At 40.7% G+C, this 24,863-nt stretch overlaps 1 protein-coding gene across 2 annotated transcripts in view; it reads left to right on the top strand.

The window, feature by feature from the left end:
• The window catches only part of dscama (Down syndrome cell adhesion molecule a), a 162,723-nt gene extending 141,114 nt beyond the window's left edge, over positions 1–21,609 (top strand). The window contains exons 22-33 of one of the 2 annotated variants that reach the window (XM_017707733.2): positions 2,877–2,994; positions 3,899–4,059; positions 4,158–4,256; positions 5,644–5,832; positions 6,440–6,730; positions 8,990–9,166; positions 9,320–9,350; positions 10,515–10,630; positions 12,444–12,611; positions 14,220–14,417; positions 16,610–16,912; positions 20,307–21,609. In XM_017707733.2, coding sequence (XP_017563222.1) covers positions 2,877–2,994; positions 3,899–4,059; positions 4,158–4,256; positions 5,644–5,832; positions 6,440–6,730; positions 8,990–9,166; positions 9,320–9,350; positions 10,515–10,630; positions 12,444–12,611; positions 14,220–14,417; positions 16,610–16,912; positions 20,307–20,656 — 2,201 coding nt within the window. In that variant the 3' untranslated portion in view covers positions 20,657–21,609. Of the gene's footprint in view, positions 1–2,876; positions 2,995–3,898; positions 4,060–4,157; positions 4,257–5,643; positions 5,833–6,439; positions 6,731–8,989; positions 9,167–9,319; positions 9,351–10,514; positions 10,631–12,443; positions 12,612–14,219; positions 14,427–16,609; positions 16,913–20,306 lie in introns of both variants that reach the window. The other variant, XM_017707732.2, reaches the window with a different exon arrangement.
• The last annotated feature ends 3,254 nt before the right edge of the window (positions 21,610–24,863 follow it).

Raw genomic sequence — 24,863 nt, 5'->3', positions numbered from 1 at the left:
TATTGAGATTACTTAAGGGCTCACTCTGGCCTAAAAGAGAAAACATAGCTATCAGTATATGTGCTGTAAAAATGCTTACTTGCCTCCTACAGTGGTGCCAGATTAGTCTCTAGAGCAGGGGTATTTAATTAAAATTCAGAACGGTCCAATTAGAGAAAATTTCATCAAGCAAAGGTCCAGAACATCATAATGTCTAGCTTGCATTATGATTCAGTGCCATATACTGTTTACTGAAGTAGCCTAGTAGGAATATCAACATCTTAAACAGTAAACAACTGAATATCCAATAAAAGTACAGTTCAGTCAGATTTCAACAATATTTAGATGTGAATGCACTTCTGACTCACTTTCTTCTCCAACTCGCTCGCCTAGTCTCTGCCCTTTGTGTGCGTCACTCACTCCAGTCTCAGTACACAACGTAATGTACAGATCTGACTGGCTGAGCAGCGTCATGTGATATTTACAACTCATTCATTCTCCACCGTTTATCAGTTATAAGTCCAGGTCCACGTAGGACAGCACCTGGGTCCGGATGTGACCTCTACTCTAGAGTGACATTTTCTGTTTTTAAGGCTAGGAAAACACTCTCTGATGAAGAGGAAGGTTTGGGACAGATTTTTAAAGCTGGTGAATACAGAAGGAGTGTATAGAGTTAATTTTACTGCTGGGACAACTGTCTTCACTATAATTATAATGGGGAACATGGAGAACAGAAATGTCTCATCAGGTGATGAGGACCACAAGCTAAAAGCTAAAAAGTTACTGCTAGATACTTTTACTTGGTTTGGCTTAGTTTTCTCTGTCTGAAAGGTTAAAATAACCTGTCTAGTTTGTGCTGAAGAAATATAGACCCAATCCCATTTATTAGTTTTACCCCTGCCCCTTGTTTTCGAGTGTCACCTTGTCCCTTGTATCTGAGTTACAGGGTAGTGGTTGAAATCTTCCTCTATGAAATGAGACCCTCAAATAAAAGAGCATCACTTCATTAACAGCTACCAGCGCTGCTCTGTGGGCGACCCTGCCCGTCTGCAGTGACCGCAGAGGAGGGGAAAGTTCAGCTCCTCACTGCTGGGCTTTAGATACATTTATAGAATCATACGCCTTTAAAGGGGGCAATTATTTATTATCGCCCCCCTAATAATTCATTGGTGATGTGAAGCCGAGCCGAAGTCAAATATTCAGCAGCATCTTGTTCAAATTTTCCTGTTCCACCTTAAATCGAGCAGCAGTTACAGGCCTCAGGTATCAGAACTGCTTTCACCATTTAAGGTGAAACAGGAAAGTTAGCTAGACAGCTCCCGAGTCATTGGCATACTAGTTAGCGATTTCTTATGCTTGTTATGAAGAACATTTTCTTTTTTCCTCATAACACTGTTTGGAGTCTCTGAAAGACCTGCATTTGGAGGGTCATGTAGCCCTGACGCTTCACCCCACCCCTCTATCTCAGCAGAGACACCTTACCCCTAGACTGGAACACACAAAACAGAGGGGCAGGGCTAAGTGGTAGGGGTGAGGGCTGAAATGGGATTTGGCCATAGACTCACTGTTTTGTTTATAATTTTATTTGACAACAGATTTAACATTTTCACAAATGCGAACTTGGTCATATTTATTAGCCTGTTGATTACTGGATATTGGTCACCATTGGTTGACACCACTGGGGATTCCCAGTGGTTGTAGGTATATTAGTATAATGCATGCTGGGTATTGTAGTAAGAGAGTATTGAAGAACAAATACATGAAAATGATATAAAATCATGAATACTGTCATATAGATGAGGCTGAGGCATATAAAGCTGTGCTACAGTCTACCAGATAAGAGGACAAATAACATATTAAACACTAGTTTTTGGTCCATTTAACTGGCTTAAGGCACGTTTGTGGTGATTTAGGAATGCAGCTTGCATTATACTACAGTACTGTGTGAAAGTCTTAGGCATCTAAATGTATAAACTAAATGTATAGAATATTAATTAATAATGATCATATATATATATATATATATATATATATATATATATATATATATATATATATAAACAGTGATTTTCTGGATGTGAGTGTGTTTGTTTACCCATCTCCAAGCCTCTCCTCGAGGAAGCCCAGTATTATATGTAGTTATAAAGCAGCTCCTGGTTTGAATCAGTGCTCAGTAAATTGAGCTCATGATGTAATTGATGATATTAACGAGTCTCTGTGGCGGCTGTGAAGGTGTCCAGGAAAAATATGGAGCCAAGAAATTCTTGTTCCTTTTTATTGTTTTTCTGTTTATTTGAATTATGAACACGAGTTTATTCTAATGTATATTGTGATAAACTCACTGCTGAGGTCAACTGTTAAAAAATTTGCTTAGATGCCTAAAATTTTGCACAGTACTATACATAAAATATTTCGTTAAAATTGGAAGTAGTAGCATTAATGAGATCTGGAGAAATAAGCATTTCAATATGGTGTGTATGCATTGCGGCAAGTCGCCCTGTAGTGCCTGAAATAATCTAAAAGTCAGAGTTGTCCTTAAGTTTCCATTACTTGATTAGATTTTGAGTAAATAGGAGAAAACTTGACTTGATTGCAAGGCATGTCTGGTCTTTGGGGTCAAAGTGGAGAGCCTGTGCCCTCACAAGATTAATGTGGCAAATGAGCCTACAGTGCACTGAAAAAGAAAAAACATTGTACTGGGTTGCAGTTGGTGTCTGCTTTGACATTTAAAATAGCAAACCACACTGTGTTGCGTCATGTGTGCTGTTTAGTGGGGACTAAGTTTTGCTTACGCAGTGTATCTTTCAGCAGTGTTGTTTTAGTTCGACATTTAAAAAGTAAAGTATGCAGCTGTTTCTTAGAGCATATTTCGACGAAGTATAATGTGTTTCATGCAGCTCCTGCCAGGATCCTCACCTTTAGCGGCACTGTGACAACACCCTGGATGAGGGATATTGTTTTGCCCTGCAGAGCGGTGGGGGATCCACCACCCACAGTCAAATGGATGAAGGAAAGGTAAACAGCAAGAGTGCACAAAGCAATGAATGTCACTGGTATGCCAGACAACACAGCGTTGACAACACTAATTCTAAGCGGGCCTAATACAGAACCCTGTGGTACACCATAAAAAAATACCTTGTTCACCAAAGCAGTGCTCACCTACACTAACAGAGTAGTTTCTTCCTTTAAGATACGTGCCGCCACTTTAACAAAGTTTTGGAAATGTCACACACACTTATCGTCTACTTTATTAGAAACACCTACAGTACTTTACAGACCACTTTATGATATCTACCTATTTGGTAGATCAAATATATAGTAGGATTGCTCAAATTTGGTCATTTATTTTGCTGATACTTATGTTATTTGGACAGCGGTGATGTGTAAGTTTACAATTACTGACTGAAGCTCATCTGTTGCCGCACATTTTATCAGGATCTACCCTTTTCGTTATTGGTCGGTTTCTGACCACAGACCTCATGTTGTCCAGATTTTATATAGACGGTGGCCCATTCTCAGCACAACAGTGATGCTGACATGGTACTATACATGGTGCTGGCAGACATCAGTATCCCTGCTGGGCTAAGAGTGGACCACTACCCTAAAAAATATCCAGAATAAAAGCAGCTTTGTGTTCAGCAACTGACCACTATAGAGGATGGCTAACACAAACCATGCATCAACAGATCCAGGGTTTCTCTAACAGTCTAACCATACACCAGCAAGGTGGACCAGCTAAAAGGGTTTCCAGCACTTCTGCGTCCATTAACTGTGTAGTTTTTAAAAACATCTCAGCTTCTGCAAAGCTAAACGTGGGCAGCGTTCGTCCAGGAGTGCAGTGATTCATATGGGAGTGCTATGAAAGCTGGAAAATGTCAAACTCTGCCCTTCTGTAAAGTGCCTTACTGTGTCTCGTCAGCGGGAGCCCGGCACCTGCGGTCATCGATGGGAGGCGCAGTATCCATGGAAACGGTAGCTTTGTGATTAAGACTGTGAAAGCTGAGGATTCTGGGTATTACACATGTGTCGCCAGCAATAATTGGGGAACTGATGAAATAACACTGAACCTGCAGGTGCAAGGTAAAGTGGGATAAATTCACATAGACGTTTGCAATGTTTCTACGTACATTGTTCGCTAGATAGCGGATATTTTCTCAGTGCATGAATGTTTCCTTTAGTGCCCCCAGATCAGCCTCGTCTCACGGTAACCAAGACCACCACCACGTCCATCACGCTGTCCTGGATACCAGGAGACAACGGTGGAAGTTCCATCAGAGGTGTGTATATTCAACCATCAGTTATAAGGCAATGTTGCTGTTGTAACAAAGCTTGGTCTCTCGAAGATAGTAGCTTCTTAAGACAACGAAAGGACTTAGTGGACCAGATACATGCTAGCAAATACAAGCAAATAAATAAATTATAATGGCAATTTTTATACATTTTCAATTGCACTTTATTTTGATAGTCCACTATAGATTCTTTGGAGATGCTCTGTCTATTTAAACTAACATTGTCCTAAATTCTACTATATTCAATTAAACTAAACTTGACGTTGAGTGAGAAATATTCTGTTAAACCTAACCCTCACACTAACCTTATTGTCAGCTCAAGCCCTAAACCTACTCCTAATCCTAACCCTAATCCTAACTATCATGACTTTTGATAATCACCTGTCACCAGAAAGTTTGTTCATAATGTAAGTATCTATAGATCATCTATATTGGACCAGCACAATAAAGACTTTTTAAATTAGATTTAATTTAAAATTAGAGATTCTAAGACTTTTCTACAATTATACGTTTGATAAAGTTAAGGAGCTTCCTTTTAACCCTTTAACAAGCCAAAGTTTTATCACACACTTCTATGATGTTAGAATAGCTCCATTAGTTTGCATTGAAGTGCTTGTAGTTTCTGAATAATAAATCTTTATATCGCTGCTGTTGGAACAAAACCTTGTGTCCCCATTTTTGTTGTTTTTTTCAGTTTTTGCCATATTTTGAAAATTCCTGTTGTTCTTTACATTGTGTGTCCATTTCTTGATGAATGGGCCAAAAGAAACAGCCCAAAAAGACTTTGAAAGACATCTGGTTCCATTGACTTACATTAAAAGCAGAGTATGTTTTTTCCTTCTCCTATAAAGTTTCCACTATGGAGATACAAGGTTTTGTTCCGACAACAGCGATATGTAATAATAAGCCTGGATTATTAAGGGGTTCATACCAAATCATAATGAATAAGAGTAATTCTCTTACTGAATATTCTTTCTTTCTTTCTTTCTTCAAAGTAATTGCGGCTCTGTCTTCAATGCTTTGGAAAAAGACATGCTAAGAAACGGTGCCAGTGCTTGCAGTGTATTTTCATTAAGTCAGGCCCGCTAAACTTGCAGCTCTCTGTGAAGTATGCAGCGATTAAATGGCCTCTGTGCGCTGTTGATAAGTCAGCTGTGCTGCAAAATGCATTAGCACCACTGCAAATGTCAAGTAGATCTGACCCAATATCTGTTAATGCAGCTTAAAAAAACCTGAAACATTTGTTTGATCCATTCATTACAGCACATTCACACTTCTGCCCCTTCCAGTGCGCTCTGGGTGTATTCTAATTTCATAGTCCTCACCCGATGACTGGTTTTCTCACTCATGGTATCCTTCCCATCTTCAAACTCAGGTTACATCCTGCAGTATTCTGAGGACAACAGTGAACAGTGGGGCAGCTTTCCCATCAGCCCCAGCGAGCGCTCGTACCGGCTGGAGAACCTGAAGTGTGGCACCTGGTACAAGTTCACCCTCACAGCCCAGAATGCTGTGGGACCAGGGCGCATCAGTGAGATCATAGAAGCCAAGACTCATGGGAAAGGTATGGGACCAGAAGCTTTTTGCAGCAGACAACAGTAGCCTTTGTATGGATCTAATATATTTAATAGGGTTTCCTTCACTTCTCTGTTGTTGGGATATCATAAGTGGTGCTAACTGAGAGAGAGCATATCTGGCCCCACTCTCTCTGGATGGGAAAGAAGGTCCTCCCTCTCCTCATATTACTCATCTGTTAGCTAACGTAAGAGAATCGACAGTTAGTGTTCTCCAGGCATGTTGGGCTCCAGTGATGTTGTGTTGGCAGCCGTTTGAAAAGATGCGGCAGAGCCTCGTGTGTCTCAGTCTTCCATATATCCATACCAATCCTCCCATTTTGTTAGCGTCACAGGAAGGGGGAGACATAGCTACAGGGTGGGGTGGACAATGACTGAAAGTGGGTAAATTGTGTAAAAATCCAAGAAAAAAGAAACACATTTTATAGTAGGGATTTTACTATTGAGTATATTAGTAGTCAAGTGATCTACCATTTATTATCACGATTAATCGAGTAATAAAAAGTTACCTTGGTTTACTTGGACTTGGAACTGGAAAGCAAGGAAAGACTTATGTTCTGATTCTTTGTATGATACTGTTTTCTTGATCCCCTGTAGAACCGCAGTTCTCCAAAGAGCAGGAGCTCTTCACAAGCATCAACACTACATGTGTCCGACTCAATCTGATTGGCTGGAATGACGGAGGCTGTCCAATCACATCCTTCACTCTGGAATACCGGCCAATGGACAGCCCTGTCTGGACCAAAGCCCAGCGGACGTCGCTCACCAAAAGCTACAATCTGATGGACCTCCAGGAGGCCACGTGGTACGAGCTGCAGATGAAGGTGTACAACAGTGCCGGGCTGGCCGAGAAACGGGTGAAGTTCGCCACGCTCAACTACGATGGCAGTGAGTAGCTTTAATGATGAGCACTTAATGAGCAGGAGGTTAAAGCAGCAGTGCTTTGATTCATGAGAATAAAAACAGGCTAAAATGGGGTGAGCGTGTGCTTCTGCGAGTCGACATCTAAAGCCTGAAATAGTCTTTTAAAAGTGACAAACATCAGGCTAAATTTTGCAGTTTTTCAGTCCATGTCATTGTATAAATGTCACATGCACAGGCTCACAAAGAAGGTCCAGCTCAATGTTTAGGTCTCAAATGCAATATCAACATTGGACTGATGAAAATATGATGACTAGAGTAGATAATTCACTCAGGTCCTCGGAAGACACGTCCTTCACCCAGTTTTGACCGAGTTGTCTGTCTAACCCTTTCAACGTGCTCGCAATCATCAGATTCATCCGCTCGGAAAAGGCAGTCAAACCACAGCTGATATTACAAAACCTTTTTCTGCACAAAATGTGCAATTCCACATTTCCACCAGAGAGGTCTCCAAATCCCCAAATCTTACATAGTGTAGCTTTGAATTTTAACTGCCCAAACTGATTTCTACATGCACAGGCTTACAGTACTAAAAGTCATCACCTTCATTTATTTCATCCCAGAACGGTTGTTCATTTCACAAGATATTTAAAAAAGGAAGCGGAAAGGCAAAGGAAAATAATTGAGAACACAAGTGTGTCAAAAACCAGAGTAAAGAAACCTCCATTCTTGCTTCAGATGTGAAAAATCCACAGGTGTTTTTGTCCATCCTTCCACTGTGTGAAGACAGTTTGGCACTACGGATCCAAAAGGATGTGTGGCTATCCAAAAAAAAAGATAAATAAATAACGTTTTTGTGCATTTTAACATTTGGAAATTAAATGAAGGGAAAATGTCTTTTGCACAATGCTGTATATTATGGAAAATGCTTTTTGGAGTTATCTCTACTGTGCAAACATTGGGCCTCATTCACCAATATCTTCCTAAGATTTTTCGTAAATGTGTTCTTGAGAAATATCGTAAGAAAAAATGTCTTAACCACAGAATCTTTGTGCTCTTGAGTGTGTGTAAATTCTGTTCTTACCTAAGAACAAATCCCAAAGAAAAAAAAGATCATTGGTGAACATCAGTATCTTTGTGAAAACTTCTTAAGTGGATTTTAAGAAGAAATTTCTTCTTAAGAACGGTTGGTGGATGAGGCCCATTGTTAAAGCGACCCCCCATTCACACACTGTCAATATATGGAAACCCAAACATTTGAATTCATTGTGGTTGTGATGTCACAACCAAATAGCACTAACCAGTCAGCTCTGGTGTTGTGTACATAAAAGTACAATAACAAAAATAGTTTTGTTTAATTGTACAGAGTGGACAGCAGTGATGTTACAATGAATTTTGGCTGTATTGTTTTCATAAACCCACACATATATGAATAGATCAAATGCTTTAAAAGGACATTTTGTGGAGGAATCTAATCATTTATGTTAGATGGTTCGAGGTGTTTTTCCTCGAGGAAGCCCTGTAAGGAAACTAGTAAATAGTGAAGTGATGACCGTCTTCTGCATGGGCTAGTAATTCTCTCTATGTAATTAATATGAAATACTGAAGTGGAGAGAAACATGAAACATATACATATATATGGTGGTTATTATATCAGCAGCAGCGTTCTCTCTGAAATGAAAATGGCTTTGTCAGCCTTTAGCTAGTCATAAAGGTTCCAGCTTCGCTGCTGCTGTGGGTAGTAAAACAACTCTGCGTTTTATGCTGACTTGAGTCACCGTGGCTGTTGTGTCTGGTAGTTTTTTATGACTCTCTCGTAGACCCCATATCGAGCGGTGCCCCTAGAATTAATACACGTCTCGCTAATGTGTCGGAAGGCTGCCCAGATGAGTGATCCCCCGGCCAGGGACCTGTGAGCAATTGCAAGGCCCGTATCCCCTCTCCTTTATTTCTGTGGTCCGGCCCCCCATGTGCTGCGCCCCGCACCTCGCCGCTGTAAAAACCGCTGAGTGCTCACTTAAGAAAGATGAGTTCATCTCTTTTAAGTGAAGCTTCAGTCAAGTGAGCATTATTGCCAATTCCGCAAAGGTCAAGCGCTTGATTGCAATCGCACTGCAGTTGCTATCGGAGCTAATTCGCTCTCGGGCCGATCTGATTGGTTCCCTTCACTGTCAGTTTGGCCCTGATTGCAAAAAAAATGAAGCAGAGATACCAGTGAGTTGATTATTTGCTTTAACTCTGTTAAACTCCTCCTGAGATCTTTCCTTTTTTTATCCTTTCCTCCAGGCACAATCCCCCCACTGGTGAAGACTGCAGTCAAGGATCCGGTGAAGAAGAGCAGCAATGAAGGAATGAAGATGATGGTGACCATCTCCTGCATCCTGGTGGGCATGGTGCTGCTCTTTGTTCTGCTGATGGTGCTCAGGAGGAGGAGGAGGGAGCAGAGGCTGAAGAGGCTGAGAGGTAAGCATTCTTTCAGCCATTCCAGTGGCAGACTACATTACTTACAAGCAAATAAGAAATATCAAAGGTTGCACGTTCATATTTTAAAATTCACAGTAATCCAGTATTTCAATTAAGGAACAAGTTCTTAAATGCTTGCATTTCGCTCCACAGATGCAAAAAGCCTGGCAGAGATGCTTATGAGGTAAGAAAGCTTGGATTGGCATATTTTTACAATGACTACAGAACTTTATTCCATGCTCTGTTTCATTTTCTTCAGCAGGTACCACTTTATTTGGACTGTGCTTACATAAGGACTCCATAACACATGCATTTGACGAAATATTGAAAAAGCAGTGCTTGACTATTTTTAAACTGCTAGATGGCAATTCGATAAGATGTTTTCTGAAGTCAGTGAGTGTGTTTACATGCACTTAATAACTTGAAAACTACAAAAAAAAAGATTTTGTCAGTAATGGATCACCGTGTTTACATGCACCTGAGTAATCAGATAATGGGGAAACTCAGGGAGTCAGGCAGTAATCGGATTTCAGCTTTGCATCCAGCCGATAAACTCACAGAAGAAGACATTAAGCATAATGTAAAACTCAAACTTCATGCTGCGGCTTTTTTTAAATTCATCATACAACTTTACCTGAAAATATGAACATACATCCTCTAGAAGATGATCCAAAAGTGTTTAGATGGGCCTTGTGGTAACTCTGCTCACTTATTTCCGGTACTGCAGTCTGTTTTCCACATGCGCAGACTGAGAAACACCGAAGAAATCAGAGTAAGAGTTTACAGCGCTGAGAAATCTGATTACTGAGCTAAAATCCGGCTCTCTGTATCAGATTTCTTAATCCAGTATTCTGTATACATGCCTTTTGAATAATCAAATAATTAATAATAATCAACTGTAGAAATATGATCAGATCATTGCGTGCATGTAAACACACTCAGTGATACTGTACTGTCATAAAGGCCCTTAAATTAAAGTGACAGAGAGTCTTTCCATTTATAACACTGTTATGAAGCATCATAAAGTGAACCATCATAAGTGCTGGAACGTCCATGGCAGAGGCCTATCATCGTATATCAGTTCCACGAAAGATATTTTCCCGTATGGTATTCTTTATCTTATCGTCTTGCGAACACTGATATAAGCTGTTTATAAGTACTGAAGTATTGCTTTTGAAAGCATGTGTTATGAAGTCCCAATGTAAGTAGCCTTCAGATAAAGTGTTGCCCTTCAGAATAAGATTCATAATCTACGCTTTGCTTCTAGCTCATATGTCACTTTAGGAAGTCACAACAGTGTGGTAAGAGTGGACAATGGTCAGTTTGCTTGTGCTCTGTGTGCTTCCAGCAAAAACACCAGGCCGTCGGACACCCTGAACAAACAGCAGCAAACTCTCCGCATGCACATAGACATCCCCCGAGCTCAGCTCCTCATCGAGGAGAGAGACACCATGGAGACTGTGGGTGAGTGAGTGCAGTGGGGCTGAGTTTAAAGTAGTGGGTGTGTTCTAGAGCTGTAGTCGGGCCTGAAATTTTGGCCCAAACCAGAATAAAGCCCAAGAATTTTCTGGCTCAACTGAACCCAAGCCTGACAATGTTTTGTCTGAACCCAGTCCATTCCAAACTACACCATCAAGTTTCGAGTCCTAAACTGACCCAAACCAGTCATGTTGAATAAAGCCTGACAGGTCAACATATGGAACAACAAATTGTTCTCACTTTTAAGTAATGAAAGAGTTTGATTTCACATATGAAGTTTCATTATGCGCTCCCCAGTTCAAACAGTCCATATAGACAAAAGGCACATTTACATGCAGCCTAATAATCCATTAATAAGCTGATATATAGCTCAATAGGAATAGAACAACCCCGTGTATACACATCAGTCAGAACCGACTAGTCCAATTGAGGCCATTTGTAATACAATTTCTATCCGATTGAATGAGGTGGGTAATCCTGTAAATAATATATTAAATAGAAAAATACTATCCGTGTAAACGCCTGTATCTGATTACATTCCCTTTCGGAAAGTTTAAGTCCGTTCTGCATGCGCATCATGTCATAGTGAAAGTTTATAACGTTCAACATGGCGGAGCAGAAACGGGTCTGCAGAGGAGACAAAGTTTATGCTCTGATCTTTAAAAGACGGCGGTGGGATGGACATCCAGCTTATGTGTCTCAGAACGCGACGTCTCCCTCTCGGCCTTCTTTAGTAAGGACATGTGAAGGATGTTTTCCTGAGTCTGACATCATTTTAAAGCAATTAAAAGCACTGCTCACTGCTGCTCATCTCACTCTGACTTGACTCATATGATGCTGGTTGTCATGGTAACGTCTACACTAGGTGGTTCTCTACGCATTTTGTGTCACAGTACTAGTGAGCATGTAAGCAGAGATTTTCAGTCAGTATGTTGGGTAGAGTGAGCATAAACACCTCAGTGTTACTCCATGATTGGAATGTTTTCAATGTTTTACATGTAAACACAGCCAAAGAAAGCTGCTTTTGAAAGTAATTCTTTTTGTGTCACAAAACCAACACATTTATTTACATCCACTGATTCCGCCTACAGCATTTTAGCTCCACACATTCATGTTATAAGGCCTGGACTGCTTTTTGTATGTGATGCAGGGCAGGAGACCCAGTCAGAACAGAGCTCATCTACACCTATCAATCCTAAAGATACAGCAACGTAAAGAACCAGTTTAATTTTAAAGGATAAATAGAGGTTAAAATGACCACATAAAAATGAATTATGACCATTTTGGCACATAAACCCACACAAAGTTTGTAAGTGGACATCATTGGGAAAAATCTAATATTTAATGTCTTAAATGCCACAGCTGTACTACTTTACAAAGAACATATTGACCACAGAACATAAAAAATATTATTTACTGTCCTTTTGGCTGCACTAAATGGTGTTTCAGTGAACCATCACATTAATGCATGGGAGTTTTGATGCACTTGAACACCATTACATACCTGTTATATACCTCTGTTAAAGGTGTTTCAGCCAAAGCATTAATTTATGTGAGTGATAAAGATTTATTTACTTGGTTCGTTATGTCAAGTTGGCTGTGCAGGCAGATCAGCGCATTACATGTATTATTTTGAATTACTGGTCCAGGAGGAAAGTTGCTAATTCTGCATGTTTTCCCCTACAGTAATAGAACCTGCCTGCAAAAAAACACCTAATGCACCTTAACTGTTTTAGTCTTTATACATATAGCTTATGTCTGAGATCTGTAATGGTGATGTCTCTGCTCTGTCTTTTAGATGATAGATCTACTGTGCTTCTAACTGAAAATGACTTTGGAGAGACGGCCAAGCAAAAATCTGCCACCGTAACACATACCGTCCACTACCAGTCACTGTCCCAGGCCACGGGGCCTCTGGTGGACGTATCAGATGTTCGGCCCGGGACAAGCAAGAGCAGCCTGTCGAGTAAGAGGAAGCTTCTCAGTCTGTTGATCAAAGTTTTCAGTTCTGTCTTAGGACAGTCAAGACAATTGTCTAGGACTATGATAAGACAGAATGTCTTCGTTCATATATGCCATTTGGTACAAAAACAAATCAGCATTAGTAAATGCTGATTTTGAACCTTGTATACCATAACAACAGCATAGCAACATCTTAGCATCCACCTAGGATAGCACGGCAACGCCCCACAGCACCTTAGCAATCACCTGGGATATCATAGCAACAGCCTAGCAACACCTTACCAACCACCTGGTATATCAGGTTATCATAGCAATGGCCTGCCAGCACTTTAGCAACCACATGGCATATCATTGCAACAGCCATGGCCTAGCAACCCCTTTGTAACCATCCAGAATACCATAGCAACATCAGGGTGACATGTTAGAAACTACCTGGGATACCATAGCAATGGCCTAACACCTTATCAACCACCTGGGATACCATAGCAACAGCATAAGAACACCTTAGCAACCACCTGGGATACCATAGCAGTAGCATGGCAACAGGTTAACAACCACCTAGGATAGCATAGCAACACCTTAGCAACCACCTGGGAAGCCATAGCAAGAGTACAACAGCACTTTAGCAATCATCTGGTATACCATTGCAACAGCATAGCAACACCTTAGCAACCACATAGGATATCAGAGCAATGACCTAGAAACCACCTAACAACAACAACAAGCAACTATCTACCTTTAATACTAATATACCTGTGTGAGCAAAAAAACAATCAACAATGTTCTGCAACTGTTTTAACGTCTGAAGAGTTATTGCTGGCTTTGTGGAGCCGATTTAAAGTTCATTCACACAATTTCCCTTCTAGTTTCATTCATCCCCTTAAAATGCAGGCTGATAATTCAGTTGTTAAGCTTAAGCATTGACTAATCTTAAAGGGGAATTCCACCCGTTTTTCAAAAGTTTTTCATATTTCAGTGGTTGAGATGTAAACAAAATAGTGTGTTCTTGTGAGGTTAATTGTAGAAAAACATATGGACTTAGATGGTGATGGGAACCGGGGGTTATTGTGCCTACAACATTAGGACTGCAATTCTTTGTTCTATCCAAAACCATCAGGAAACCGACACGTCTTTTTTAGTTTTTAAATGTAATATTTCTGATGACAAGCTCTTTTACCAACATCTACCTCTCTGCCATGAATGCATATATTTTCCTTTTTTCCTGCCAAAATTGAATCTGAAAACTATTGTAAAACAATGTCTTTGGCACCAGGCACCGTATTCATAGCCATTTTATGTAACAGTCTTTTGTGGGGGAGCTTTCAGAGGCACTCAGCTCCACCGCTGTGAACAATTCTCACTCGATAAGTTTCTCCAGAACGAGGCATTGCACAGCAAACCACTCTGACTGGCTTTGTTTTCATTCTAACCGTTTCATTATGCAGGTATTTTGATCTAAACGATTGGAATGTGATGTTTTACTGAGCAAATGAACACTTATGGCATAGATACATGGCTTTGGTTCCCTACGAATTTTCACAGTCCTGTATCTTTCTGCTTTCTTGATGTCATTGAGATGTGATTGACCTGAATGTGCATTGCGTCCCGGCAGACCCCACAGCACGGCGGGCGGCTAAGCCAGGCCCTGCGTCACGAAACCGCTACGCCAGCCAGTGGACCCTGAACCGGCCGCACCCTCCGGTGTCCACCCACACCCTCAGCACCGACTGGAGGCTTGCCACGCCCCGAGTGGCCGGATCAGTGGACAAGGAGAGTGACAGCTACAGTGTCAGCCCATCGCAGGACACAGGTTCTTCCTGTAGTTCACGCTCTATTATTTCACTTCACTTACTTGAATTGTTGTTGTTTCAATTTTAGCAGAAGTCCTCACCCCAAATGTAGTCGATCAGCCAGGACATGTTCACTGTCTATAGTTTGCTTCTTTGCTTTTGTACTAGAGTAAGAAGTCTAAAGCCGGGGATACGTTACACGGCTCTTCCCCCGATTCTCAGTTTGAGCTGTTCAGCTCTCGTCTGCAGATTTTTGAGATGGTTTGAGTCGACAGTTGGACAGAGAATCGAGTCGTGTGATTCAGATTTCTGGTCTCACAATTGCGTTTCAGAGCGGTCGGAGTTCATGAAACATTGATTTTTTTTACAAGGACTATAATAATCTAGTGTGAACTGATCAACGATTCATACTGAACAAACTCCTGCAACAGCCAGTGCAAACCAAGAGCGCAAAAGAAGAAAATACAGCAAGTAAACAAAGAAAAATGGTGAAAAGTGTCACGTGTGGCGTGAAGCTTTTTAATGAGCTGAGTTTAAGGCACGAGCACAATCGAGTTTATGTACCTTTAAAACTGTGAAAATACCAAACTGATCATGTTTTTAAATCCATGAGCCCTTAAAGATGTTTACCTGCTGCTTCTTTACTGTGTCAGTACAGAGAAAACAGCAGCTGTAGCTCCACATTTGTATGTTTGGGTCTCCTAGTAACGGGAGGACGTGAGAGTTTGAGTGAGTTCTGTTCAGTTCAGCAGCAGCTGAAAAGTTCAGTAGTGTGTGATCCCTAATCGTTTAGTGTGTGATCCCCAATATTTCATCCAAACTTGCAAAATCCAGTAGGAAAGTGTGAGTCACTTTTGTGAGACTTTGAGTCTTTTATAATCTATTCAGACTTTAAAAGTCATGTAGTGAACCCAAAGTTTAACACAGAGCTAATTAGCTTTCACATTTACCTCATACCACATCTGGTTTATTAAATAACAGTAGCAGCAAACCTGAAGCCCATATGTGATCTGCACTTTTGCTCATTGTTATAGACCACAGTGTATAAGTGAGCAAGTCTGTTGAGAGATGATTTAACAACTCAATGCAGCTAATGGCTCATGATAAAATGCATATGGCCAGTAAACTGGTAAATAATGCCGTGGCTGATCAGATACAGTTGGGATAAGGAGAAATTTGTGTAAATTTGATTAGAAATACACTGTCAGAAAAAAGGCGCTGGACAGGTACATTCTCTCCATGGCCTTTAAGGTCCAGTTGTGCACATTAACTGGGTTTAAAAATACAATACATTCACATTCCCAGATCGAAGATATGTAACTGTTTTAAACAGAAATGCAATGTTTTTAAATGCTGCAAAGGAATGTAGTGCAATTATGTCCTCTAACTAAAGGCAAGGTGCAAAACACAGGAGGTCCTGGGGGTCCAGGATTTCCCTAATCAACTTCATGGATCTTCAAAGTCAAAATTCTGGGGTAGTCTAAAAATAAACGTGATAAAATAAACTAATGATGTTATTCTGTCCATTAGGGAAAATAGATGCTCAAAACAAATTCAGGGAAAGGTTATTGTTTAGTTGCTTCATTCAGAACCACTGAGCTTCTTTTCTTTGACGTTCTTAACTAACTAGAGATGGAGCACCAGTCTTCCTCAGGGTGGCGCTGTAGTAAATTGCTTCAGCAGTTGGTCCTTCATAGCCTAGCAACCGCAACTATGCCCAGAATACCTCTGAAAACTTTACCATATGCCATAGTATATCCCAGTTTCCCAGGAGTTTGGTGTAAAGAGTAAATTCTTACTCATTTCTCATATGGAAGACAGGAGAGGAGATGTGTAAGACGCCCATTAATGTGTGGAGGAGTGCATTGCCAAACTTACATTCCCAAAAAGAAGAGCTAAATCAAACGATTTGCTGCCATTTAAACTAGGATCAACACAGATATGGCAGGTGAGTTAGCAGCACGATGCTGGAGAAGCCAGCAAACCTGGGACCCCCTGAATACCAGGGAGTATTTCACACTGACTAAAAGTACTTGAGGGGACCAACACAGTGAGAGTTTAGCACCTTTTTTCTGAGAATGTATTTCTGAGTTGTCGTTGTTGTGTGGTTTGTTTTAGTGTAGACCCTCTTTATTCTGACTGCCGTTTAAATGTGACAAATTAACCAGAGAGTTCCGAATCGCAGCACTCAATATGTGCCTGTTTCCTCCAGACCGAGCTCGGAGCAGCATGGTGTCCACGGAGAGCGCCTCGTCCACTTACGAGGAGCTGGCACGCGCCTACGAACATGCCAAGATGGAGGAGCAGCTGCGGCACGCCAAGTTCACCATCACCGAGTGCTTCATCTCAGACACGTCCTCCGAGCAGATGACGGCCGGCACCAACGACTACACAGACAGCCTGACGTCCAGCACGCCGTCCGAGTCGGGCATCTGCAGGTTCACCGCCTCGCCCCCCAAACCTCAGGACGCCTGCAGGGTCATGAACATGGCTGTGCCCAAAGCCCACAGGCCAGGTGAGGCTGATTAAACGGGGATCTCAGACGGTGCTGCGCTGAAATAGTGACCTAAATCATAAAATGTTACTGATGAAAGTGAATTCAAAATGATAGCATAGTTCAGTGTAAGAGAAAGAAAAATAAATGGCAAAATAAAGTTGCCGTGGTATCATGTCATCGTTTAGGCCAGGGGTCGGCAGCATGTGGCTCTGAAGCCGTATGCAGCTTTTCAACTGCCCAGTTGTGGCTCCACAGCCGAATCAGATTTGTAGGTAATAATAAAATAATCCTCCTTTACAGTAAAATAAAGCTCTGCTGATCCTTCAACACAGTTTAACAGTAAATGGTCTTAAACGCTGGAGTTAATGTAGAACTGCTGATTCACCTCTTAACCCTGAAGATCAGCGCAGACTGCTGATCATCATAGCAACGCAGACAACAGTCCTAGTAGCTAGTAGCTAACGAAACGGCAAAGATAAAGATTCAAGACAAAGATCAATAATTCAGAAACAAATGGACTTATTTGCATTCATAAGCACTCAGCTGGTTTCTTGATGTGTTTAAGCTGCAACAAGAAACTGACAAACACTAAAACGTCATGAAGCTGAAGTCAGGTTCTTGATCAAATTTTCCCGTTCCACCTTAAATGGCACAGAAGTGATATTCTGACGCATCACACACCATTTAAGGTGGAACGGAAAAATTCTGACAAAAGCTGGTGAATGAGAAGCGACTTCAGCCCCATTAAAAGTCCAAAACCGAGAGACATTTCACAAGAAATTATTTGACATTTGCGGAAAAGTTTCCTGCCTGAGATGCGAGAAAAGCAACTATAGCTGAGCTAAAGCTTAAGGCCAGAGCAAAGTAGGGCTGTGTTTTGTTCATATTATATTTTTAAGCCTATATTAGTACAGTAGCATATACTGAGACTTGTTTCAGCCAAGATGGTAAAATGAATGTAAAATGTTGTGGCTCCCAAGGTGGTTTGAGTTTCTGCTGAAAGGACAAAATGGCTCTTCTTAGCATTTGGGTTACACAGAAACACTGATGTCTGTGAGCTTTGATGGATGTTGCTTTGCGATAATTGGAAAACTTGCCTAAAGGCCCAGCCACAGTACTTGTTTGACAGATAAACTTTGTGAGCAAAATTACATTTATTTCAGTTGAAATTAACATGTTGCTGTCAGAGTGACATCAAAAGTGATGAAGTTTTGGGTTAGATTTATATTCCATGCCATCAGATTTATTATAACGTGAAGGGCAAACAGAATGGTGAAAACACGTTTGCTCGTTGTGCGATTTCCCTAATTTAAATATGGCAGCAGCGATTCATAACACAGTCCAGTAGAAATTACACCTGAAAACCTTTTCCCAGAAAGAAGCTCATGAGGATTGAATTATATTTTAGACATCGGGCCGCATTCCCCCCTCGTTCTCTACAAGACATTTATTCTAAAAATCTACTTAACACTGTTTTCTCAAAGATCCTGTTATTCACCAGTATTTTCTTATTTGGGGTTTGTTCTTAGGTAAGAACAGAATCTACACACACCCAGGAGAACAAAGGTGCGAACAGTTCTGCAGTTTAAGAACACGTCACGTATCTGACGTAGACTTTTTCTTAGGATTTTTCTCAATAACACATTTAATAAAAAGCTTAAAAAGGTGAATGAGGCCCAATTTTTCCAGACATTTGATCACATAAGCACCAAGTTTTGCACACTCAGCTGATGAACCAGTAAATTTAAACCACAAATTTTGATTTATTTGGACAGGACATCACGGCAAATCTTCTAACTGCTGCTGCAGGAGAAAAAAGACTCACAGAGCAGAATTTTCGATTGACAGATTTAACTGGCACTGAACTCAAAACAGCCTCTTCTTCCTGCGGCGTATTCATCTTTCATAAATCCCCATCCTGTTTTTGGAAAGTGGGTTTAGCTTGGGATCCAAATAAGCGAAGAGTAATTTGATATTTTGAAATTCGACTTGTGTTGAAATTGATTTTACTGCAAGCAGTTTTAACTTTGAAGACTATTTTTAAATGTAATTATTACTTGTCCAAGTTTAATATTTACTAGCGGAATATCAATTTTCACGTTGAATTCCTGATATTGACAATGAAATTTTTAATGAGTTGAAATTTTGTTTTTTACATGGGAAAACTGAATTCCTGAGATCAAGAAAAATGGTATATAACAGTTAAAATGGCTTGTCATAGTGATTAGAATTTCAGCATGTCATTGCAGTTTTTACTAATAATCAAAAAAACTTGTTAGTAAGATTTGTTACTGCAGTTATAACAAATTGGAAAAAGGTTTGAATTATTACTAATGAGAAACAGTATTGTACATGCTAAATTATAATTCATATAATTAAAAGTAAATTTTAAGGGGTTTTCTTTCATCTGTCATTTTTCTAAATTGTGAAAAGTGAAAAGTGACAGTTAAAAGAACATCTTTACCAAAGTTTTCTGTTATTTCGGTTTTCTTTGTTTTTCGTTTCTTTTGGCCGTCAACCAGAGCTTCACTTGGCATGAGTCTTAAATATATACGACCTCATTAAAGGGTCGTTTTTGTTTAGTTCTTGTTTAGGACACCAATGACAAAACCACAGCCTTAACGAGACAGCGTGGATTTGTAGTCATGGGAAGTTCAGTGTCACTGCTAAACTGCCTACTGCACCAAGACGGACCACTTTTTTGTCACTAGGGATGTTCAGATCCATCTGTAGCATTCAGAACCAGAACCAGTGCAGCAGAGAGCAGAGCCTTTCTGCAATAGTCTCATTTTCAGTGACTTGCGAGTGACGCTCATGGTAAGCAGCAAAAAATAGACAAAAAGTATAACAGCCATATTTTACATGTCTGTGTTCAGACGACAACATGGCTGAAACACAGTGGAAACACTGACGCTGCAGATATTAAGTTTAATTTTCGAATGGTAAAATAACACTTTAAATCTATTTATCTTATAAACTTTGTCTGACGTACAGTGGCATAAGTAAAAAAAAAAAAAACTTCAAATATATAGTCATAATATTCAGAGAAAAAAGTCATAATATTTTGATGGGAAAAAAAATGAAACACTTTAATGTCATAATTCTACCACTTTTGTGGAAAATATTTCAACATTTTCTCGAAATAATGACTTTATTCTCTAAGTCTAGCGTCGTAGGAACGGGTTTAATATAGTCGATACTCAATCCATGAAATATGCCTGGATCAGCTCTGATCCTCATCAGGACATTCCCAGTTGTCACCAAACTAGTTCTGCATCGCTGGTAAAGAATTGCAAAAGTGACAGCAGCTTAAAAATCAAATGTTTACAATGTGAAATGTTACAGTGTAGTCATGCTGCATTGGGCTTCTGTGCTCTTGCATGGCTGAACGGTGCTATCTGTCATCCCACAGGGGGCGAGCTGGTGCACCTGCCTCCGTACCTGCGCATGGACTTCCTGCTGAACCGGGGCGCGTCGGGAGGGTCGCGGGAGGCCTCGCTGGGCCAGGCGTGCCTGGAGCCGCAGAAGAGCCGCTCGCTGAAGCGGCCCAGCCTGCTGGAGCCCACGCCCATGGAGGCGCCGGCCAGCCGGGACGCTCAGCAGTGGCAGCCGGGCTCCGCCTCCACACTGCCCCAGAGGGAGGCCGGCTCGGACTTGGCTCAGGCCGCCAAACTCAGCACCTCGCAGGAATCGCTCTTAGATTCCAGAGGACACTTAAAACAGAGCAGCAATCCCTACGCAAAGTCCTACACACTGGTATAACCCAGCGCACGGACCGGACTGCAGCTAACACACACTCACACACAAACACACACACACACACACACACACTCACACACACTCACACTCATTCACACACGCTCACACTTACAAACACGTTTAGCTCCAGAGCAAAAAGCGGACTCTCATCAAGCAGTTGTACATAGACGCCTTTCCTCACGGACAGGCCACTTCAATTCGTAATGTTTACTTTCTTTTAAGCTTTTTTAAACATGTGAATTCACTTCTTGGAAAAATTTTACTCCAAATATGGAGATTGCCAACATAATTTATTTGAGAATTATTATTATTATTATTATTATTATTATTATTATTTACTTTTAGCATTTAGTGTGCACAAACTGATGACTGGGAACCCATTAGGTTTTTTTCTACCGGAATTTATTTGTGTAATTGATATAAAACAAATGGAATGATGTTTGCGCGCCAGAGAGAGAGAGAGAGAGTGATCACCACTGTTCCAAAGTTGTCACTGTTTTTTCAGATCGTTACGTTTTAAAGTTTAAAATTTTCCTATGGGTGCATGGGGACTGACCAATAAAATACGAAGATGATGATGATGATGATGACGACGACGACGATAAAGATAAAAACGATAATAAATAGCTGGACAATCCAGCTGCTAATTTTTTTCACTATGAAATGATCAAATGTGAAGATTTAGTATTCTTATGACTATAAATATATAAATATATATATTAAAGGAGAAATCACTTTTATTTGTGGGTATTACAGGGAAAAAAGTTTTGATTTGATTAAATAAAAGTCCTTAGTCATGTTTGCACATATACTGTTTTTACCTAGGAAATCGAGTCTTTGCTTTCGATGATTATTTGTGTCCCATTCTTCTGATGGTGCAATATGGATGAAAAAAAAAAAAGTGAAATTAATTTTGCTTTATACTGTACTGTATCTAACCTATGTTGTGAGCATATGACTTTAAGGGGCGGACGAGCTGAAACTGTTTATTCAGGTGTAAATTACCGCTGGTTGTTTACAAGGTAAAAGACTCAATTTTTTACGTCACAGGGGAGGTGACCCTTCCACTGCACTAGAAAAGTGTCTGCTCATTGACCACCAACACTCCCCCCCCACCCCCCCACCCCCACGCGTAGTGCACTAGGTAGTGTCCGCAGGGCACGCTCTCTTGTCTTCACTAGATTTATTTTTGCTGCATTGCAGTGATGCTCCTCTACAGGGAAAAGTAAACATAAATAAGTAAATAAATAAATAAATAAATACTGAGACAATCCGAAGAGAATCCCCTTAAAGGACGAGAAGCTGATTCTGTGTGAATATTGAAGGTGTAGGTGCAATCTTTTACTGTAGCTTTGCATCGAACTCTGTCTTGCAGGGAAAGGAATGATGAAGAATGCTGTGAGATCATATGCCAGTATATTTAATTAGATGGTTCTATTTTAACCCCCCCTTAACGCTCATTATACCAGTTTCTTTTTATTAGTGGTTGGGTTTTTTTTTTTTTTTAATTTGGACAGGGTGTTCACAGCTGTGTCACTCCAATAAAGAATTTACCATGCAGTTCCAATTGATTAATAAAAGGCTGTTCCCCAAACGTATCGCCCAGTTTGCTATGGCTATGACACGATTTCCTATTCGGCGGTGCAAATGACGCGGCTTCATTCATACACTGGATGTGACGCCGCATAAGAGGTACGAGGATTATTAAGCAAGTAGTGGGTGATAAAGGGATGCAGGCTTAATCCTCATCACTATGCCGTACCAGTCAAATGTTCGGACTCACCTACAGTGAGGGGATATTAGTATGCAGGCTCTACTAAACATGAACAGAAAATACACCTAAACATTACACCTACAGCAGCATTTATGGCATCCTACTCTAAATCCATAGGCATTAATATGGACTTGGTCCCCCCCTTTGCAGCTATAACAGCTTCCACTCTCCTGAGAAGCTTCTTACAAGATTTTGGGAGTGTGTCTGCATGGATTTTTGCCCATTCATCCAGAAGAGCATTTGTGAGGTCAGACACTGATGTTGGACGAGAGGGTCTGACTTGCAGTCTTTGTTCTAGTTCATCCTAAAGGTGTTTGATGGGGTTGAGGTCAGGGCTCTGCGAGGGCCAGTCAAGTTCTTCCACACCACACTTACCCAGTCATGACTTTATGGACTTTGCTTTGTGCACTGGGGCTCAGTTCTGCTGGAACAGAAAAGATTCTTCCTCAAACTGTTCCCACAACGTTGGAGGCATACAATTATCCAAAATGTCTGGATCTACTGAAGCATTAAGATTTCCCTTCACTGGAACTAAGGAGTCTGGAACCAAACATCCCCATATCATTATCCCTCCTCCGCCAAACGTTACAGTCCAATGCAGTCAGGCAGGTAATGTTCTCCTGGCATTTGCCAAACCCAATGATGGAAGCAATTAGACTCTCAGAAAGAGCTGCAGAATGACAGGGATCCAGAGAGGTGTTTTAAGTTGTGGTGCTGAAATTTTATGGAGCAAATATGTGATATGAACGGTGACATCATGCGTCATGACCAATAGTAGTAGCCTACAGCTCTGCACACACTTTCCCTCATTGCACCTCAAACCAGCGTGTGTTTTAGCGACGCACCCCCAAAGTGGCCATCAGTGGGTGAGGAAAGCGGCTCAGCTCGCCGTAAAGAAAATACATTGTTAAAATAAACAGTGCAGCTCCTGCAGACCTTGAATAAAACACACAAGTACAAACTCCACTCTAGAAGAAGCAAATGTCTTTACTAAGTGCAAATTCTTCTAAAGTTCAGAACCTCTGTAGCCGCAGCTAAACCATCCTGAAATTTGTGGAGCTGTGGCACCCTCAGCACCCTCATGTCCCACCCTGTATTGCACCTTGATTATCTCTGTTTCTACACCCTACACAATGCTGTCTTGCTAGAGATGCACATATAAAATCTGTTATGGAATGACAAAGGAAACAAAGATAGAACTTCAGTAATTCAGCTTGAAAGGTTTGGAGAAAAAGGGTCATGCATAGGATCCCAAGAACCTCAATCAACCCCCACACTGAAGTATGAAGGTGAGAGCATCATGATATGAGGCTGCTTCTCTTTAAACTGCACTGGGATATTACACATCATTGAAGGAAACATGAATGGAGTGACATACCAAGACCTATTAGAGGAAAATTGAATGTCATTGGCCAAGAAATTGCTTCCGAGGAGAAGATTCAGGAGGATGCTTCAACAAGACAACGACCGTGACTACACAGCCAAAATATGAACCCCATTTCTAGAACAGTTGGGACATTTTGTAAAATGCAATACAAACAAGAATGTGTGATGTGTCTATTTACCTATCTAAAGAAAAGATTTCCAGTGTTTTCACTGACCAACTTAGTTTTACTTTGTAAATACAAACATGTTTAGAATTTGATACCCACTACACACTCAAAAAGAAGTTGGAACAAGTTGAAAAGTTTAGAAGATTCAAGTTATACAGTTTTCATACATTCCACAATAAACAGGTGAATTGGTAACAAGTGGTGGTATCATGATTGGGTATAAAAGGTCATCCACCTCAGTCATTGCAAGCAAAGATGGGTCATGGCTCAACATTTTGTGCCAAACTTTGCAAGATAACTGTCAATTTCTGAATTCTTACTGAAATCTCAACAGAAAATGTCAAAGAATTTAGTTTTTTCCACATCTACTGTATAAAGTATTGTGAAAAGATTCAGATAATCTGGAGAAATCTTCTCCAGAAGTCTGTGTAAGGCAAGGCTGGAAACCACAGTTAAATGCCTGTGACCTGTGAGCCTTCAGATGGCACTGTGCGAGAAACTTTCATGTGACTGTGGGCTCAGGAGTACTTTGGAAAACCATTGGCTGCGTTTACATGCAAAGATTTTTGCAAATCTGATTGAATTCCGATTACAGATTCAGACTGAGATGTTTATGCTCACTCTACCCAACATTCTGCATGAAAACCTCTGCTTACATGCTCACTGCAAGTAATCCATTCTGAAATTACCCTGTCGTTACCATGACAGCAAACATCACATGAGTCCAGTCAGAGTGAGATGAGTAGCAGTGAGCAGTGCTTGTGTTTTTAACTGCTTTAAAATTATTTCAAACTCAGGAAAATGTACTTACTAAAGAAGGCCGAGAGGAAGACGTCGTGTTCTGAGACACATAAGCTGGACGTCCGTCCCACCGCCGTCTCCT

This window comes from Pygocentrus nattereri, chromosome 18 (genome assembly GCF_015220715.1).
Source record: "Pygocentrus nattereri isolate fPygNat1 chromosome 18, fPygNat1.pri, whole genome shotgun sequence".
Classification (NCBI taxonomy): domain Eukaryota; kingdom Metazoa; phylum Chordata; class Actinopteri; order Characiformes; family Serrasalmidae; genus Pygocentrus; species Pygocentrus nattereri.
This window is presented reverse-complemented; position numbering and strand designations above follow the sequence as displayed.